Source organism: Cygnus atratus, chromosome 1, assembly GCF_013377495.2.
Source record: "Cygnus atratus isolate AKBS03 ecotype Queensland, Australia chromosome 1, CAtr_DNAZoo_HiC_assembly, whole genome shotgun sequence".
In the NCBI taxonomy this organism is placed as follows: Eukaryota; Metazoa; Chordata; class Aves; order Anseriformes; family Anatidae; genus Cygnus; species Cygnus atratus.
Genome location: NC_066362.1, coordinates 93,242,884 through 93,263,325, shown reverse-complemented (window position 1 = coordinate 93,263,325; position 20,442 = coordinate 93,242,884). Strand labels below are relative to the sequence as shown.

General features: G+C 41.0%; 1 protein-coding gene across 1 annotated transcript; it reads left to right on the top strand.

Moving 5' to 3' along the window:
* Positions 1-3,277: 3,277 nt before the first annotated feature.
* Positions 3,278-12,542, top strand: LNP1 (leukemia NUP98 fusion partner 1). Its single transcript, XM_035540967.1, has 3 exons — positions 3,278-3,427; positions 10,101-10,346; positions 12,435-12,542. Exons 1-3 carry the CDS (start codon positions 3,278-3,280, stop codon positions 12,540-12,542), a joined length of 504 nt encoding a protein of 167 aa, XP_035396860.1.
* The last annotated feature ends 7,900 nt before the right edge of the window (positions 12,543-20,442 follow it).

Here is a 20,442-nt window from a genome sequence, read left to right as displayed (position 1 = left end):
GGTGTGCCCACACATGGCCATGCCAGCTTAACATCCCTGTCAGGAAGGGGGGACTCACATTTCTATCTCCACTTATCTATCTCCACAGCACTCAGTCAATAAAGAGCAGCCGTCTTTGGCCTTCTTTTCTACTCAGGTTACACTAGTCACTTCATACTTACAAATTTCCTAATAGGCAGGAAGGAAAACTGAATTTAAGTGCAGATACATACTGCTATGAAGAGGGGGGAAAACACGCTGAAAACAAAAACAACAGTAACATTGCAAAGCAAACACTTCAGAAGCCCAGTCAATATTTGCCAAGGTGAATTTGGTGTTGCCTTGAGTGCTGATGACACTCGCACCTTGACATCCTGACCTCCTAACCACTACAGGTTTTGCTAGTGCAACTGCAGAGGGTGCAGCTTCTTTCATTTCCTGCTCTTTGCATCTCTTATGGAGCCTTGATAATTCACCCAACTTAACCTGCCGTCCTGCTCCTTCATGAGCTTCGGCCCTGCTGGACTCTTGAGTCAATATGCGTTGGTGCCTGGTAATAAACAGCTGGAGCCGTATCTCCTTTAATGTATGGATTATCACTCTATGAGTAAGCATATTTTGGCAAAACTGTGGGACTCTCCCACTTTTCCTTGTCCCCTGTCTTAATATGGCCAAAGTACTCCCAGTTCATAGAACCCTAGAATCATTAAGGTTGGAAAAGACCTCCAGGATCATCTGGTCCAACCATTACCGTACCACCAATATCACCCACTAAACCATGTCCCTAAGCACCAGGTCCGACCTTTCCTTAAACACCCCCAGGGACAGTGACTCAACCACCTCCCTGGGCGACCCGTTCCAATGTCTGACTGCTTTTTCTGAGCAGAAATGTCTTCTAATTTCCAACCTAAACCTCCCCTGGCTCAACTTGAGGCCATTCCCTCTAGTCCTATTGCTGGTTACCTGCAAAAAGAGGCTGACCCCCAGCTCCCCACACCTTCCTTTCAGGTAGTTGCAGAGAGCAATAAGGTCTCCCTGGAGCCTCCTCTTCTCCAGACTAAACAACCCCAGTTCCCTCAGCTGCTCCTCATAGGACTTGTGGTCCAGGCCCTTCACCAGCTTCATAGCCCTTCTCTGGGCACATTCCAGGGCCTCGATGTCCTTCTTATAGTGAGGGGCCCAAAACTGAACACAGGACTCAAGGCGCGGCCTCACCAGAACAGAATACAAGGGGATGATCACCTCCCTGGTCCTGCTGGCCACACTATTTCTGATACAAGTCAGAATGCTGTTGGTCTTCTTGGCCACCTGGGCACACTGCTGGCTCATGTTCAGAATGCCAGTTCACATGGCAGAAGAGAAGAATCTTAAGCCATGCAACACAAGTGACATATCTACAGGCCAATAGCTTCCTACTGGGATGGCCTAAATTCTACCCACGTGATACTTATGATGAAACATAGGCCTTCAGATATACCCTGTCTGTACAGATTGCTAGTCTGAAGGCCTTCAGATAAATCTAGGCTCTCAGAATATGGCCTGGAGTATTCCCCATCTGGAGAATCAGCCTACATATCCTTCACATCCACACATCCTTTTTATTGCTTCAGGTGTACTTTTACTGTGCTGTTTTGCAGGTATTCCTATCACTCCTGTCCATCTGTGCCTCAACCATGACAGGTAAACCTCCTGCTGCAGGTTTAGTTGAGTCTTCAAGCTCTGATGTGCAACTTCTGAGGACATGCTGTCTATACACCCATGTGCTCCAGGCTCTCATGCTACTCACAGTCTCATCTGCCCCAGACATGGTAAAATTCACATAGGTATACATGACCAATCAGTTCCATCACCTGTATCAGAACTAAGAGTCCTCCATCAAAATATAGTACTGGGAGAATTTAAGCCTCACACCTACACCCACATGAATGAAACTGGGGTTTTGTTACTTCTTCCATATATTACTAATTGGATTAAGCACAAGGGGCAAGTTTTAATGCTGGACCCCTGATTGTCCATAACGCTAAATTGCTAGCAAGTGTTTTGACATACTTTTGGTCAATGCCAACTAGCATCTCCAAGACAAAGCCTAGCCATTAGGAGAAGACCTAGCCACCCAGCACTCACCAAGATCTGTTTCCAGTAGTAAGTTAGATTTGGGTCTCTTCCTCCTGTGCAGTCTTCCAGTGCTATCCCAACAGGCTCTACATCCTCAAAGCACTCCTCTATGTTCTTCCTCCGTGCCTCAAGGCATGTGACGTCTTCCAGTTTCATGCCATACATACAACAGTTTTATGTGCCACAACAGAGTTCTCATATTATACCAAATGTTTTAATATATATATATATTTTAAATGCCACAAAAATATAACATGGTATTATAGCCACAGTGAAGTACATATAACCTCAAGGAGACCTACAGCACAAACACTATATAGAATGGATGTGGTCAGTCTAACCACTTGGTTTCAGGGCCAGAAAACAGTCCCCAGTCCTGTTCTGTTTTACAGAGTAGACACTGCCGATACAGCCTATACCCAGGGAGGTTAGGAGGATCCAGATCAGACTCGTTTCTGCTCTGTGTGCATTGAAGTGAAGCTGGGCCTACCATAATCCTGATATAGCAGATGAAATTACTTCAGTGAAAAACAGATGATGCAAGTTCATGCATCATGCCATAACCCAAAAAAGAACAAGCAATTTTCTCAGGAGGGCCTTCTCCCTGGCGAGAGCATGTGTCCTGAATACCAGAAGGAAGAGTAGAGACAACAGAGATCAGGAGGGAGGGCAGCATGGAAAGAGAATGCAATTTGTCCTGCCTCCCACAGTCAGTTAAGCCTCTGCAAGCAGATGTGCCAGTTTCTGACCACTGTCAATATGTCAATTTTGCTCCTCAAAATTACAAGCCTTCTTTAGGTTAGAGTACACACCTCCCAGGCACATTACCATGGGCAATTCTCCATTGGTATTGACAGCTGGTGCACTCAACAGCAATGCATATGGAGTAGAGAACACATTTCCCTTCCTGTCGGCCCCCTACGGCAGTGTCGTATTGGACATCTCTGTAATGGAAAGATTAAAAGTTGAAAATAGATGAGAAAGGATAGACTTGATGTTTAGACAGTGCCTAGGGCTGCAGTGGGATGGGCTTTGGGGGATGGAGTGCAGAAGAGTGGTTGAAACTGCATCTCCTCTTCCCCTTGTTGACAGAACAGCGTGAGGCTATTGGCTTAGTGGTGGCATTTGAGATTGCTTTTCCTTGTCTGGTTGGGAGAGAGACGCAAATTTGGAGTGTCTGTACATGGAATATGAAGAGGATGATGATATTTCCTTTGCGAAATGGATGAGCAGTTTCTGGGGCCACAACTTGATTGATGAGAATGAGAAAGAGGGTAAAGGCCACAAGAAACGTCAAACACGACACTTTAGTGAAAGAAGAGCCTCCCTTCCGGTAAGAACTGTGTGCAATATTCCCTGTGCTTGTGTGTGTGTGGTTTATCTATAAATTTTAAGTGCCATCATCCCAGGGGATAACCCTAGAGATCTGTGAGGATGAGAATGCCTCATTTACCTTGCCATCTAAGTTCAGTTCCTGCTGGTAGCAGTTACTTGCTTTTTGAACTCATCTCCCCCATCGGAGGCCTCAGATGCCTTTGAAATACAAGAAAGCCAGTGAACTCCAAGATAAGGAAAGATGGGACCAAAAATGGAAGGAAAATGCTGCAATAACTGCTAGAGTCGTAACTGTGTATTATGCTGTTCTGTCTGCTAAGCTTGACCTGACAGAAAGCAAAACATTTTGGAAATCTGACACACGCAAACATTGTCTTCAGTGAGTCTGTTTTCACTTGTAAAACTACATAAGCCCTTCTCCAAGAAGCTGTAAGTTTTACCCCCTAGGATTTAGCTGCTTGCAGATGTAACATCTGATTTAAGATAGATGATATAGTCCCTCTTCGTTTAAAACCTCTGGCCCTGAAAATGAAGAGGCAACACATAACAAAGCTAATTGTATTATGAAGTAAGATTTTAAGGGAGAATAAAGTTCTTTTTTCTCAAACCAACAGGACACTGGGGAAAGGGAGAGGATGCACATGCAGAGGCAGTTTTTTAAGGCGGCTGACAACTGTCTAACTGATTGTCAAAATGAAGTTAAACTGAAAGCAGCTGTTCCAGTCTGCTCTCTTCTTGAAAACTTGCTTTTATTTCAGTCTTTAAAAAAAAAGGATAAAGTACCCCAAACATGTCTATTTTTTTTCCAACTGCAGCGGTTGGTTTAACATAGATATGTTTCCTTACAAATGATTTTTCCCTTATATCATTAGATCATCATGTCTGCAAGAGACAATGCTATTATATTGTTGAGAAACAGCTACTTCTTCCAAACTTTCTACCATGTGCTATATTTCATCTTGGAAATTCTCTTCCACTGGAGCTGTTCTAAGCTGTGTGAGTTTTCTTTTTCAGAAATTACGGTTAAGAAAGGCAAAATAAAACAAACCTACCTCCTAACACTTTGAGTTCTTGATCAGTTGGAGAGGTAACCTTCATCTATTAGTTTGGAATTGATAAGCCATTTTTTTTTTAATTACAGTTATATTTCCGCTTGGTCACAGACAGCAAGACAGACTCTGAGCTAGATTTTTGCTAATGGATTCTATCAGAATGCCTGAAAACAGAACATTTATTAATGTTTATTTATTTATTAATTTTATTATATTTCAGTTTTGTCCTGCAGATAATTACACAGAGAACTATGCCTACATGATTTCTTTAAGCCTAATACAGAGTGAAGTGTAAGAACATACTTTATATCACTTTCCATTCAGCAAGTTGATGAATACACACATGTATATGTGTGTGTATTTGCGTGTGTACACATACATTTAATTTGAAGCATGTTCTTACATTCAGTTTGTTCAAAAGCTATTTGAATACCTTGCTAACTATAGTTTCATCCCTGAATCAGCACCTAGAACTTGGATTAAGTTAGCTGAAACAGAGAAGACTGACTTTTGGACATTACTGTTCAATCAGTTAAAGTTACCCGGTACACTCAATTGTGTCTGGCCTTTACATTAATGCTCCACACAAGTTTTTTTTTTTTTGGCTCAGTAGTATTATACAAGAGATACAAATCTCAACTACTTTATTTCTCAGTGCCAGAAATTGACTGAAGGAATGAAAAGGGAAGATCAGTTTGGAGATCCTACAATTTGGAGATAAAGTTTGGTAATAAACTTTAAAAATAGAGATCTCTGACTAGTTGGTAGTGAAGACCACTAAAACATGTTGTTTTAATCCAAGAAATTATTTGAACAGGGGCAGTAATAATTCCTTAGAAATACTTTCAGAAAGAGCAGCTCCTTGCTCAGAGCAGCAACTTGCTATTGCACCTGGATGTGTTTTTTAGATGATTATTACAAATGATTACTACTGTGACAATCAAAACACTTACCAGTGTTAGTTAAATAACATCTTCATTTTATCAGAACAGTGCTATTAATTGGGGAACTAATAACTGAGATCAGACTGTGTCTCTTCTGTAAGTTTATACCTTCTCAAGGGATCGCAATGTACCCTTTCTTGTGTCAACATCATAAATGGAGGTAAACATTTACAATGTCTGTCCTGGTTAAAATGAAGTCAGCAGGTTCAGACTGACACAGTCGTTCACAAAAGTTATTTTGTGCAGATACACCTGTGCTGCCAAAACAGCACTGCCAGCATACTTTGTCTGCCCACATGAACTGCATCAGGAGCACTTTGGTATTACACAGCAAAATGCTAGCAATATGACAGAAAGGGTGTTTTGGCATAACTCTGTAGTTTCAGACCACACACTTTCAACTCCATGTTGGTATGTTGGTCTTCTTTGTATTTTTTTTTCTGTGCTGTAGAAGCACGTTCAAGCCACTGCTCTCACCTCAAACATGATGGTAAACTCCTGCAGCATCCTGTCATTGTGGAGCCTCTCAAAATATGGGCAAAGCTTTGTAGAACTCCTTCCATAATTTGCTTCACAAAAACTAACAATATTTTTCAAAATTTTCTTCCTAGTATCTTAGCATACCTCACAAACATTACTAAGATGTGCTTCACGAAATGGTTTTGCTATGATCATTCCTATTTTACAGAGGGAAACATAAAACCATATTCATCCTTCACTAGGGCTCACTAGCAGAGCATATAACTGGCCTCAGAAGTCCTGGCTCCCAAGATCGGCTAAAATGATGAATCCAGACTTCTCAGTTAAAACGGGCACCTCCACTCCACTGTCCTGAAAAGCATCAGAGTTGTATGTGTTGCTGTGGGCCAACAGTGAATGTGAAAACTGCCTACGGAGAACCAAGTCATCTGTTTCCAACTCCTTTGGTTAACTTGCTGCTGGCTGCAGACTTTAGATACAGTAACTGATTCTCTTCTTCAAGCCTATGACTTTCCTTGGCACATTCTAGTTGTCCTCCATCAGTTCAGCTCAGGCCAGTTTCTTGCTTCCCAGACATTTTGTTGTGGGGAAAACATAGGTGGCAGAGGAGCACCAATAAGAGTTTTACAATTTTATATATATTTTCTCTTTGAAGTAGACATTACTGCTCATAGCACAAAATTAGGTAAGAAACAGCTACGGGTGAGAGCAGAACACTAAACTACTGTTAAAGGTACTGACATTTAATCTAAACTAAAATCAGATTGAACATCTACCACAGATCAGTTGAAGCCTAGGCCAAAATATTTTTAAGAGATATATGCTTGGCTATAAGCTTCTTGGAAGGAAAGAAAGCTCTAGGACAGAATCTGAATGTCAGATGTTCCACAGTATTCCTAAAGTACTGGGGTCACTGTGTAAACTTGAGCAAACCATGAATGCAGTACTGAAGATTAATTTTCTTACTGACAGCTGTGTGAGCCCTCAGATCAAGCCCAAAAAATGGAAACAGTTTTCTTGTCTCCAACAGAAACTGAGAAAGAAGATAGGCAAATGATATTAGCATTGATTTCTTGAGGTATTTTTGTTAGTATGCTTTTGTGTATTTGTTTTTTATGGGTAATTAGCAAACAATCTGCTGCCAATTGTGTAAATAGAGATACTAAGCATGACTGGCATTACACAAAGGCTCACACAGAAAAAGGGAGTACTAACTGGAGTGAGAAACAAACATTGAGAACATTCTTGGTGCTCTGGCTTCTCTGATATTAGCACAAATTCCCTATTTTGATATGGGGGAACATTTATCATTCTTCATTTGTCATTCTTCCTTCCCATGCCTTTTCTCTTGTTTCATATCCTTCCCACTTCTCCTCCAGTTTAAGAACTGCTCAAGGGCAGATCTTAGAAGCCAGAGAACAAGGGGAACTTGCTAAAGAGGCACCAGATGCAGGCACAAGGCAGCTGCTGGGGCAAGGACAGGAGCAGACACTGGAGCTGTGCTCAGAGTCCTTTGGCAAGGGAAGACAGCAGCAGTGGGTGGACTGATGTAGAGGGAATCTCTGTTGCCAGCAGCTGCTGAGACTCCAGGAGGGGAAGCACAAATTAAAGCAGTCTTAGACCTGTTCTTATTTACAATGGTACTAAGTAATCCACTTGGCACCAACTGCATGTATTAAATGGAAGTATTAATTCTAAGAAACAGAAAGAAAGCCATATAGATACCTAAACTCATTGTCAGATCCTCTTCATTGCTGAGCTTCATTTTATTACTCCTTCAGTTCTTTACAGAGTTTATCTTAAATAAAAGAAGACTACTCTACTGTACTAATAATAAGCCATGAAATATTCATGTTTGAGCAGTTGTGTTAAGGCTCCTGTCCTCTATAGGGTTGTATTCATAAGACAGCAATGTGATAACTTGCACGTGCACTGTGAGAGGAGGCACAATCACTGCAATATGATTACACAATATGTATGTGCAGCTTTACCCTAAGTTCAGTGAGACAGGTACGCATTTCAGAGGAAGGCCTGTCCCTTTTCTGGACCATTGCGCCTGTGTCAGTATGTGAACTACAGTCTCCTGTTTAAGGGCTTAACTATAATTCTGTCTGTGAAATAAAATTAAAAAGCAACATCTTAGTAATATAAAACATTTACAGATATTGCAAAACAGGATTGGTATAATACCATTCTCTGTTTTAGCTGTCCTCATGTTTGTTTTCGTGTGTGGGTGTTTGTTTGTCTGTTTTTCCCAAAACCTCTAAGAACAAATATCAGTGATTCTTAGTGTGAAACAATATATATTTCAAGGAAACAATGTATGTTGATACCATTAAAATGACACAGAAGACATTTAGCTTGCTCAGTTTGACATGGCATGTGCACTCCTAGCCCTCGAGCACAATGAGATTGCTTTGGTGCTTTTTCAAGTAACAATACAATATGACCTTACAGAAAATACAGCCGTATTGATTAGTTTGAAACAGTATGCCTCAAAGTAAAAATAGTATAGCAGAAATCGTTACCACTACTCTCAGAGGCTGTCCAGAATACTAGTTACTAAAGGAAGCTTATGTCTGGATATGAAGTTGAACTAGTACAATATGATCTGAAAACCCTTTGGTGTTAGGTGCTTCTGGCACGTATAAGACTTGCGTAAAAAAAAAAAAAAAAAAGTAGTTTCAGACATCTGTGAAAATGGGAAGTATAAATTAGTAAATAGCAAGATATACAGTCCCCTCAAAACATATTCTCAGTTACTGCCAACAGCAGCATGTGGGAGCTTGTAATGAGGGAGGCAAATCTACCTATATGAAACTGTAGTATTTTGCTGGAAGATGCATAACGCTATCAGGTGTAGATTTGCTAGTGATTTAGCACCTCTCATCAAACCTGTCTAATGCAACGTAGTCGCAACCATACAGGTTCACAGCCTCACTATTCAGACAAAGGCTACCCAGGTCCCCACTATGCTGATACATTTATAATATCATCTGGGCTAGAGTAAATGTAAATATTTACAGGAGAGGTTTCAGGTCCCTTGAAGTCCAAGTGTGGTAGATTGATGTAGCCACTATACCAAGTTGGTTTAGCTTTCCACTGGGGGGGAGAGAGGGGGAGAGAGAGGGAGAGAGAGAGGGAAAGAAGGAATGAAAAGAGAGAAAACAAAGAAATGGGAGATTTGCAGTAACAATACCCTTAATACCAACTATATTAGTACATTTCAAAAGCCCCGTTATGGTGAGGAGATTCATACATGCAGGACACAGAACCCACTCAGTCTCCACTAGCAAAAGACATTTCGGAGAATTAGGAGATTTTGAGTTGTCTGGATGGTGTTAGCATAAGGCAGCATCATATGTAGGGCCTGAACATGTAGCTGCAGCCATTCTGCATCGTTTTAATCTCCTTTACACACATTCACTTACACACAGCTCATACAGATCAATAGTTTTTATCTACAAGCCAGGCCTGGGAAAATTGAACCACACAGAAAACTAAACAATTCTCCACTCCCTCCCCACTTTAGCCCTACAAATGTCATTGGGGAAGCCTGCTTTCTACTATTTCACTAGCAGGAATGTGTCCCTTGGTTCCCTAAAATTCTCCCTCATCAGATCAGGATGAATGTGCTCAAGAAATCAGCAGAAAATTCAGAGCTGAACACTAGAGCATCTTGTCTGCATGTAGGCCACACTGCAAAAATGACAAGATTAGGCTAGGAAAGATCTCTTTCACACTCAAATTACCTCAAACATCTGATAAGTCCTGGTGCACCTGTGGGTCAAACCCAGTGTCTGTCTCATCCGGCCACAAAAGGCTGGGTCTTTGCTGTTTGACGGCCCTGCCTAGAACCAGTCTTCAGAGGGGAGGCATGGGTTTTCAAGGTTCTGAAGTATCTCAGTTCCTTTTGGTGTCAGTGGGCACTAAGAGGACCCAGCACACTTTGCATTTGAAATGCTTATTTGGATACCAAAGCTTAGATACTCAAAAATGGTAACAAAAACAAATTCTGCTGCTGCCTCTGGGAAGCAACCTCTTGGCAGTGTGAATCTCCTGCATGTATGAGAAAAGACAGAAGAGTATGGGAAAAGTCCTTCCTTCAGCAACATTGCCACTCTGTAGCAGAGAGAATCTGCCCTGTGTGTTCTGCTTTAATATTCAATACTCAGCAAGACCTCTTGTTTTGCAGGCCAGGCTTTCCTCCCTCCATACAACACGACTTCATGCCTCTACCAAAGGCTCATCTTCAGGCCATCTCAAGGGCTCCAAAGAATTTGAAGAAGACCAAGATTGCAAATGCCACTGCCACAAGAAGGCAAGCAGGACACCTTCAGCAGACAGTTCATGCACAGAGAAAAGATCAAACTCCATCCAGGAATTTGTGGAGTCCTTTGAGAAGCAATTGCATTTCAAAAGCAAACGTTCAGTTTCTTTGGTAGGTAAAGACAAATAGCTTTGAGATGACTTCAGAAAACGAAAACAAAAATAAAAACAAAAAGCAGGCCAGCTATATCCATAATATAATTCTTGTGGCTTTTCTGGGGGAGAAGCAGAAATAAACTTGAATTAGAATACCTTAAATGATGTGGTCCTTACTGTAGTTGAAGCAAGGTTAAAGTGGTAATGTCATTAGTATAAGCATTTTGGATGTAGTGTTGTCATCTAGGCTTATTTCAAAGTGTATATCTCCAAAATGAGACCCTGTGCTCTCTGTGGTAACATTTTCAGAGGTTTCTACAGCTGTGCCAACAAAATGTGACAATATAAAAACAGGTTTGCTTCACATTTTCTGATAGCCAGATCTCTTTCTCTCTGCTGTTGGCCTGGTTTGACCATATGCAGTGTTATCTGTAAGACTGCCAGACATGACAGTGTTTGAGGGGTTTCTCTTTCCTCCCTGGGACTCCATCCACCTGCTTTCTTCAGTGTCACTGCACACCTGCAGCAGCAGAATTGCTGTATTTCCACTGCAAGGGCATGCAACCAGCATGGATTCTCTTCCTATTTCACCCTTCTCTTCTCCCTGTCATTCTGTCCTGAGGCATGAGCATTTTCTATGTGATTTGTGTTGAAGAAGTAACCAGTAGTGAACTTCCATCTATGACAATTTAACACATTTATTATTATGATACATACTGTCTGGTGTATCATACAATGGAAGGAAGGGTATTGAGCACTAACTCCCTTTTAAATATCAGAAGAACACTGTCAAATTCAGTCACCCTGTTGAAAAGCTGTGCTTGAATAACACTTGACTTTAGCAACAAACAACAACAAAAAGAAGTATCCTTTTTTTCAGTTTGTTGGCATTGACAATTTCATATGGAGAAGTAATTCACAGATCTTTTTGCAGGTCTTCCAGGCAGCAGCAATAAGAGAGAGAGAAAAAAACATCTCTTTTCAATAAGTAGCAACATTACACGATCAGTCCCACAATTACAGTCCTTGCATACCCAGTCCTTTAAGAATATGAAGAATCATGCTGATGACAACTCTATTATGCAATTTTTAAGATTTTAAGTGCATTCTGTAATCTTCTTTTTCCCTTTTAGGAACCACTCAGAATTTATTTCATTTGGAATTTCACATTGCCTCATTTGCCAGCCCTCACCAGTGGTTGATGGTTTATTTATCATTTCTCAAAAGTGCCTACCACTAGAAAGCTTGTGAGTGGTAATAATTGTTCAATAGGTCTTGTGAATATAATGCATTAAATACGACTTTGGTTCCATTTAAAAATGTGGATTCTGGTACCCTTGTCTAACCCACAGTGAGGTGTACTGGGCTCTATTTTGGTCTACCTTTCAATTAGACCAAATTTTGGTCATTCCTTCAGTTACCACTGAAGCCTGTGGGATGTAAAGGACTTCAGAAACTTGAAGAACTGACTTATAAGTGTTAGAGATCTTAAAGGGAATTTGGGAATGGACTTAAACATGGAGTTTCAAATGGAGTGGTGAAAATTCACTTTTTTTTTTCCACATTTGGAGCCTTGTGGTTGTAATTCAAACCATCCTTTACATGACTATACAGGCTAAAAGAAAAGAAAAGTGGGGAAAATATAATCCCACTTCATCTTCTTCCTTGTCTATTGGTTTTCTCTAAATAAATTAATAAATGTGGCTTTGAAGACACTTCAACACTTTTCAGTGAGGCTTTTGCAGCCAGCACTGAACAACCTTCAGACACATAAAGACGGAGCATATGAAAGAATAGAAACATGGAGTCTGGGCTGAAATCTCAAGAGTCCTTCCCTTTTTCCCCTCTTGTCTCCTCTCCCCTGCAAGCCCACCAGGCAAGCGATTCTTTTACCACTCATACAGTATCATCAAAAGCACATTGCCCCTTGCTGATGTTAGGGTATTCACTTGAATTTGAGTCCATCATGTTAAAGCTCATCTGACTGAGGTAGGTGAATGGAATACTTTATTTTATATTACTATTGAAATATAATTACTACAAGATTTTGTTGATCATGTAGGAGTCACTTTTAATTCCCTGCCATTTTTCTCCTGCCTTGTAGCAACCTGAAGGCATGAAGGAGAGAAGAGAGAGATTGCATTTGAGAAAGAGCAAGTCTCACAAGAGAATGGGAGAGAAATCAGCCAGGGAGGGAACAGAAAGAAGATGAATGTTCAGAAGATGTACCTGCAAAGCACAACGAACAGTTTGCATCACAAGCAAACATTGAGAAAGGATATTTATGCACAGGCAGCTAGAATGTCTTAGGCTAATGAATTTTAACACAATCCCTGATGAGCAGAGGGAGTATTCTCTTTTTTGTTGTTGTTATTGTGTTTTGTCTGTGTATGTGTGTGTGACTAGAAGACGCCTCTTAGCTAGAGTAAACCCTGACCTGTAAAATAAAACCGAAATTCAACTGCATCACTACCATTACCAATACCACATTGCTACCTTCCTGTCTGTACTTTTTCTACTAGGAATGTGACCCCTCTCAGAAGGGGTATGCATCTGGAGCAGTGAAGCACGCCCTAAGAGGGTTTCAGGCAGACCAAGCACTGCAGCATAACAGTAGTGGATGTATTCATTTAAGAGGAGTACATGTACATATTACAGAGCTGTATAAAGTCATTCTAAGCCTTATGTTTCTGTTCTAATTGAAAAAAAGGCTTATTAGTAGGTTTGAGGAAGAAAACACACATAAACTGCCACCTACTTCTTGGCCCTGACGTTCACTTAGTCAAAGAAAAAAGATACCTGTTTCCAAGCCAAATCTACCTCCTAACTTCAAATTTCTGGAAGTAGTAGAAGAGAAGCCCTCACACTCTCTTCCACATCTTCTTGATGTCTCACTTCTCTCTGCTTTCTCTCACTGTCACTGTGCAATACTACTCTTGTTTCTGTGACATCCCACTCTGCCATGCTCACAGTCCCGATTCCCGAGTCACAAAACTACTTCTTTTTGCCAACCTTAACCTCATCATTTGCCTCTTTTGTATCCTTCCCCCTCTCCATTTACTACCTTGTAGCCCTGACTCAAAGCTATCAAACTCTTGTTACATCTCTAGTTTTGCCTCATCAAAATGTGACCCTTGTTTGAAGCTCTCCGGTAAAAAGATGTTCAGCCTCTTGCACTTCTATATAGTCTTCTCAAGGGGTTGCTGATACTTGCCACAGATTCAGGGTGAGGGCTTTCAACCCCTTTCAATTTTTGTCTTTTCAGGAACTAGGGCCAAACCAAAGAAATGGGAGTCATCTCTGCCTGTGGTAAGCAGGGCTTGGGAAAACTCTTTTTCCTCTGGCTGACAATCTCTTAAACTCAGGTGTAAATCTCACCAACTGTAAGCAAGATTTCTTTCTGTTTAGAAGAAAACCACCTTCACATGCTCATAAACACAAACACACACACAGTCTTGCAGTGTATAGGTCTTCCCTGCAGAGAAAAACCCTGCCCTCTTTGGAAATAATTTCCCCAGGCCCAGTATGGAGAAAGCCCGGTTTGATAATAGGGTTAAAGAGTGAAGACTGATGAATTTATGAGCAAGAGTCACAGTCTGATGGGTGTTCTAGCTGTGATTTTATTGTAGTTAACAATGTTCTTATTATTTTCCTTTAGAGCCTTAATTTTGAATGTTCAACCATTTAAAAGCTTAGGGCATCCTCAAAACTTCGTAACACTTACCTTCATTGGGGGATTGTTTCTGTTTAAATTGGGGCTTTGGGGATATATAGGAAAGTGACTAAACCCTTTCTGATGCTTGTAAACTGTTTCTTACCTGGCTACATTTATTATAAACTAATAAATCTGACTGAAATATGTTGTTACTGTGCATAGTTCCTCTCCTCCCCAATCTAGATTGGATTTTCATGAAGTTCTTCCATCAGCCAAAACTTCCATTTGGGAAGGAAGGTCACCATCCAGAGAGGACTCTGACTGGGATGGCATGGATGATATTTCTATTTTAACAGAAAGTGGAATCGGGATGTACAAGTATTCAGAAAGACTCTGGAGGGTTTCCATTCTCACATGGTTTTTCTGCTCTTTCCAAGAGTGAGATGTCTGCAAGGTGGAATAAAATACAAACCTTGGACATGAAGGAGATCAGTTAGCAGGCAGCAAAGGAAAAGGACCCCAATATGTCTTCTCCAAAATCCCCAGTTAACGCTGAAAACCTAAAATAGTTTTAAAACAGAGGGGAACTAGCAGGCAGCATAAGTAGACTGCTCACTTCCTTTGTGGGCTGGCTGTCAAAAGTTGACATGATTCAGAAGCCCATGAAGCACATTTTAAACTTGCTGTGACTCAGGGGCAGGAGACCACTCTCTGATAAAACACATGCCTTTGTGGATCCTTCCCACCACTTCAGGCCAACTAGTGAGTGCTCCTGTGGGAACTCAGGCCTTGGGTATGTACAAGTATTTCAAGAGCAAGACCCAGTTATACCACAGTATTTTCTAAGAGAGGTAAGAAAAAAAATTCCAGTGTGGTTACTTGATCTTCTAGGTGGGAATTTTCAAAGCAAAATCACCATCTCTGAATGCATTCGTAAATGCACACGGAAATAATATAAAATTACACACGGATATAATCAAACCTGCTGAACAAAACTATTCACAAAGAAATGAGTCATAATCATGGGACCTTGAATTTTTACAGCCATCATTGAAAAAAAGCAGATCTTGAACTATGTCCAGAAGGATATTGCAGCCAAAACCCACTCCTTTAGATTAGAGAAAAGTGAAATCAGACTGACTTCATAGACAATGCCCTGCTTGCAGTTGCTGTGCCAGAGCTTTAGATAATTATGTGTTAACAAATGTTAGGATATATTTGCTCATCATAGAAAACATTGTTTGTAGGGGGCTATTTTTCATTTACTCTGTTGTTTTATGTGGGATGGACAGATGACATTCCTCTTATTAGTAGGATCCCCCTGAATCCTAGTCCTGTCTCTACCGTACTTCACATAAAGGTAACTTCTCCCAGCTGTGTCACGTATCTGAGGCCAGACTGAAAATAGCCAAAAGAAGGCATACAGGGAGCATCAAAGACTTACATTCTGTCACATTTGATGCTTTATTGTCTGTCTTACATGCTTGTTAAAATGCTTTAGCTCATGCAATTTCTGCTCTGAATAGTTTTGCTGTATAGAGAAAACACAATGAAATTTGTAAAACAGTCATACATATATTTTCATCAGAAAGTCCCTAGGGTCCTGATGCAGAATCTATAGCCTTAGTAATTTAGTCCTATTCCTGGTTCCAAAGTATCAAAAAGGAGTTATTTTTTTGCTCCAAAGCTTGAGTGGAATTCATGGACACCACTGCCCAGGGCTTCCCTTCAACCATATCCCATTTTATGGGGTGGATGGTAAGGTTTTGGCCCTTTGGAAAACAGTTCTATCTGGACCTTTGTGCAATGAATCTAAGCTGATAATCTGCTCTTCCTATAAGCACAAAACACCTGTTAAAAGTGTCTCACAAGCTGGGCATGCTTGGGTGTGCTTCCCAAAGGATTTATTATTATTTTTTTTTTTTTTACACTGAGAGTTTGGCTGTCAAAAGGCAGCTAGAGTGATTTTAGGTTAGCCTACCCACAGCTAGCACAGGTTTATGCCTGGGAGAGAGGAAAAACGAGGGCACTCCTTTGCATTGACAGTCCCAGCACCAATAAAACCTCCTCAGGGGTAAGTGGACAACAAACTAACCTGGAAAAAAAAAATAAAAAAAAATCATGAGCTTCTTCTTCTCTGTTGTGCCAAGTTCATCCTACCCACAGATGGAGATAATGAGAGATTTTCCATTTGCATTAAGGTTGCTAATGCCAATTTGATTACCTAACCAAAAATAATTCTGATTTGAGGTCATTGAAGTCTGATGAAAATTTCTCTTCACTTAAAGGAGGAAGACTTGGATCCATGTGTTATTTGCCATGATGACCTGAGGACTGACAGCAGCACAGAACTTCACTGCATGCACACCTTTCACAAAGAGGCATTGTGACAAAATCCCAGGGCCTTTCTTTTTCTTTTTTTCTGTAACTTCCCATGTAGAGAATAGAAGAAGGATTTTATACATGAACTTCTCCAGACCCTGGCTAAACTTTGAATCCTGGTGACTGAAAGAGGTTTGTGTCTGTTGGAGCTGCTGCAGTAATCCCACATTATCGAAAGCTGTATGGAAGGCAGAAGGATCTTCAGTACAATCATTAATGTTTTTTAGGGAAGTTTGCACTGGTGGAAAGACCAAAGGTGAAGGTCATGGGCCACACTGGAGCTGCTTCAGACAGTGTTTCATTCTTTTGAAATGAATTTATGACTGGATTAGCAGGAAAGAGTAACACCAGTGCTCCAAAGGAGCTGTGAGCATCTGGGTGTTTGCATGTCTATGGTTCGGAGCTGGCACTGCAGAAAAGGATCAGAGTTCTTCTAAATCCTGGCTAATCAATGTAAGGGTGTTCAATCGGTTTGGCTCACTCCTTTCCATAGAGATAAATTATGTGGTATAATTGCTGCCCTTATTGATAGTTGGACTTTGAAACACAGAACCTTAATCTCAATATTTGCTGATCTGGTACCAAATGAGCTAAAAGAGAAAGAGCTGCATATCACTTGCTCCTGGGGAAAATAAATAAATAAAAATAAAGGTGTCCAGATCCTGCTGAATATATTCTTATCACAACAGGATTTCATCTAATAATATTATCCTTGTTTTCTTAGTATCATTGATTCAATAAATGTTTTAAGAATCTTAAATTCTTAAGGAAGTATATATCAAAATTCCAGGGAAAAAATATTGCTACTTCAAAATCCTGTTTGCATGCAGTCTTTTCCATTTGCTTTTAACAGTATATTCAAAAGGGGCTGCTAAGGAAAACAACCTGTCCAACATATCGTGTCCAGATGCTTGTGTAGTCAGTCATAGACTCCTGTCATCCATGATGAAAGGGCTAAGAGAGGCTCCTTCAGGACTACGGAGGGGAAGCATTCAAGATTTGATTCCAGGTACATAAGAAAAAAGAAAACAAAATTTTACTCGGTGAAGTAATCCATTACGTGGTTATTCTAGGTGTTGTGGTTTTTTACACATTTCAGAGACCAACTTAAAGATAAAAACCAACCACTAACTCCTTCTGCCTGTGCATCTTATAGAAACATGTCAGGGTTTAGGGAAGTGGTTAAAATGTTTACAATTCTATGCACAATTATAAATAAAAAATACCTATTTGATACCCCAAAAAATGCATTGTTTAAAAATTATTTCACTTATTGTCATTAAATGGCTAGATAACATGTATAGATATTTTCCAGTAGAGGGAGCCCATCAACACCAGTTGAGAAGATGTGAGATGTGCTGTAGTTCACACCAAGCAGGAGCTTGAGGTTAAAGTCAATTACAGTCCTAGTGGGAGACAACAGGGAAGAAAAAAAAGAAGAAAAAAAAAAAAAAAAGCAACGACATAACCAAGAGCAAAGGACTGTATGGTCAAATTTTGCCCTGTATTGTTGACATATGACTTCTGTTGACCTGAAGGAAATCAATACACAGTAAAACCCATGGCAGAGTTCAGTTTGGTGTTAGGGATTGCAGTACCTACCCCATGGTCAGAAGATTTTGATCTGGTTCCTGAGACCTTGTGAATCTCAATCACTAGTTGGCAGCTCCTCTCTTCAGGCATTTCCAAAACTGTCCTCTTCATCTGCCCTCAATTTCCAGGATACAGCCCACGTTCCTCACCTTTACCTTTCAGGGAGCTGCTGGTATTGCCCTGGGTGCCCCCACCAACAAACCCACCAAAAGCCCAGGCCAGAGGGAAGGGATGAGCAGCAGCCCCTGCAGAGGGACAGAGATCCCTGTGACTCCTGCTTTCCTTGGGGTCAACGGGCAATCAATACCAGGGATGGCTCCCCTGTCTCTTGCCCAGAGAGCTGATCCTCTTGTACACCCAGCTGAGCTGCTCTCCACCTGTGTGGCAGCTCTGGGCTTCAGCAACTCCCATCCCACACCCATAAACCAAGATCGGTTGTCTGCCCCTCACTTCTCTGAAACCCTGCTCGGATACTTGCTTAAACCTGGTGAGCTGCTCCTCTAGGCTAATATGTCCATGTCACCTGCTGCTCCCAGCAGGTCTTGCTGCCCATATTTTCACTGTTAAATACATGAAAGCTTTGGGGAAGGTCTTCCCTAATCCTCATTATTGGAAAGCTCTTTCCTTAGGGCACTGCCAGGCAGGCCTTTATTCTAACAGAATAATTGTGTGTGATGCCAGAAGTCTCTTGCTGAGAAAAAACAGTAGTTTTTTTTTCTTTTTTTTTTTTTTTTTCTTATGAACAGCACACTCTATTCTGCAAATGTAAACTTAAAAAGACTAATTGAAACCTTCACTCTTAACATTTTTTTAAAGGAACATTTTCCTTCCAGAACGTGTAAGTTATATTTAGCACGTATGTGCAGGTTTCTGTGAATACTTTCATGACTCTTCTTTACTTGTCAGATGTGCAGATTGACTTTTCAAACTCGGATTTACGCAGCCTGAACTAGTAAGAAATCTCCATTCCTCCACCCAGGAAAAAAATAAACATTACAGCACTTTTCATATACAACATAGCTGAAAATAAGAAAGTTTTGAAATACATTCCAAAACATCTCCATTCATCAAATGTAACTTCTGCTCTGCAATGGTCTATAGCGAAGCATAGTACATTGCCTGCGTTTCAGCTGGTCCAGTTCAGAGCCCACAACACTTTGCTGGGCTGTGCCCTGCAACAGCTGAAGTGCAGTGACACGTTCCTGTTGGTGAGCCTTGCTCTGAGGGCACGTACAGCACATATACAGAAATCAGCAACTGGGGAACAGAGGGAGTCATAAGCTGCTCAGCTGGTTTGTACAGATAATGTGAATTACAATCCTCAGTCTTTCACTATTCTCTCTATTCCAGAGAAATCTGGATACATAAAGCCATACTGAACTTGATTCTTCATATACATATGAATATGCCTAATCACAGAGGGATTACTCATGGCTGAAAAATGCAGCACAAATGTACATGTTGGTAGGATTGGTACCTATTTTCTGTCAGATAAAGAAATATATTTGCTCAGAAAAAGGAGGTAAAACAATTGAATTTCTTAAAAAAATAGAAAGAAGTAAGTCACAGGAATGTCAAAATAAAACAAAGCTGATGGAAGATACATTTGTATTTCTTTTTCAATTGAAAGAGGATGTTCTGTCTGGGAACTTCAGCAGGAGAGCCATTATCAGAAATCATCATTTTTCTTTTACACCAATCACCAGCTTTCCAAATTACTTGGTGATTTCATTTTCATGTACCTGTATAAATATGTGTGTGTGCATGTATGTACATATATTCTGACACATGCTGTCTATCTATACGTGTGTGTGTGGCATACATATGTACTCTCTCTATATATATATAAAGACACATACTGACCAGTGGAGATTTGTACCCCTGCATGTCTCTTGAAAAATGTGCTGTAGGGTAGGTTTCTGTTCTCCAATGCCCCTGCTTCACCACAAATTCTTCTCCTCCAAGCTCTCCCCAAGTTTCACTGCACTCCCTCAAGTTCCTCGCTCCAAACAGCCTTCTTGCTATCACTGCCCTGATACTACCACCCTCTTTTCCTGAAAAGATGTTTAGCTGCCTGTAATCAGGTGATCTGACATTGCTCCAGGAGTTCAAATGCAAATTCAAGCATGCCTGTGCTTATAATCCATCTGTGCCAACATACACTAACACACAGACAGACGGATGTTTTGATGCTGTGGAAACCTGGCAGGGAGCATGGTGGGTGGGAGCCAGCCCTGTGGAGGTGGGCTCGCACCCTCACCAGTGCTAACAGGACATGTGGACTACAGCAAAGGCAAGGGAGAGCAGAGGGAAGCCACAGCCACTTCATAGCTCATGGGAAAGCAGGGCCACTGAGGCCAGGAGCGAGGAGCTGGGTCTGGAGGTTTGAACAGGGCCATGCGATTAGGACATCCCTGGGGAGGCATGTGGTGGAGAGAGCCCAAAGCTGTCTCTGGGAGGGAACTGGTTTGTGAGAAGAGTT

Bases quoted from the DNA above. Each gene is read 5' to 3' on its own strand.
- LNP1 (XM_035540967.1), top strand. From the start codon at position 3,278: ATGGAATATGAAGAGGATGATGATATTTCCTTTGCGAAATGGATGAGC. The intron at 3,428-10,100 runs GTAAGAACTGTG...CTTGTTTTGCAG, and splicing joins AAAGAAGAGCCTCCCTTCCG to GCCAGGCTTTCCTCCCTCCA. The intron at 10,347-12,434 runs GTAGGTAAAGAC...CCTGCCTTGTAG, and splicing joins GCAAACGTTCAGTTTCTTTG to CAACCTGAAGGCATGAAGGA.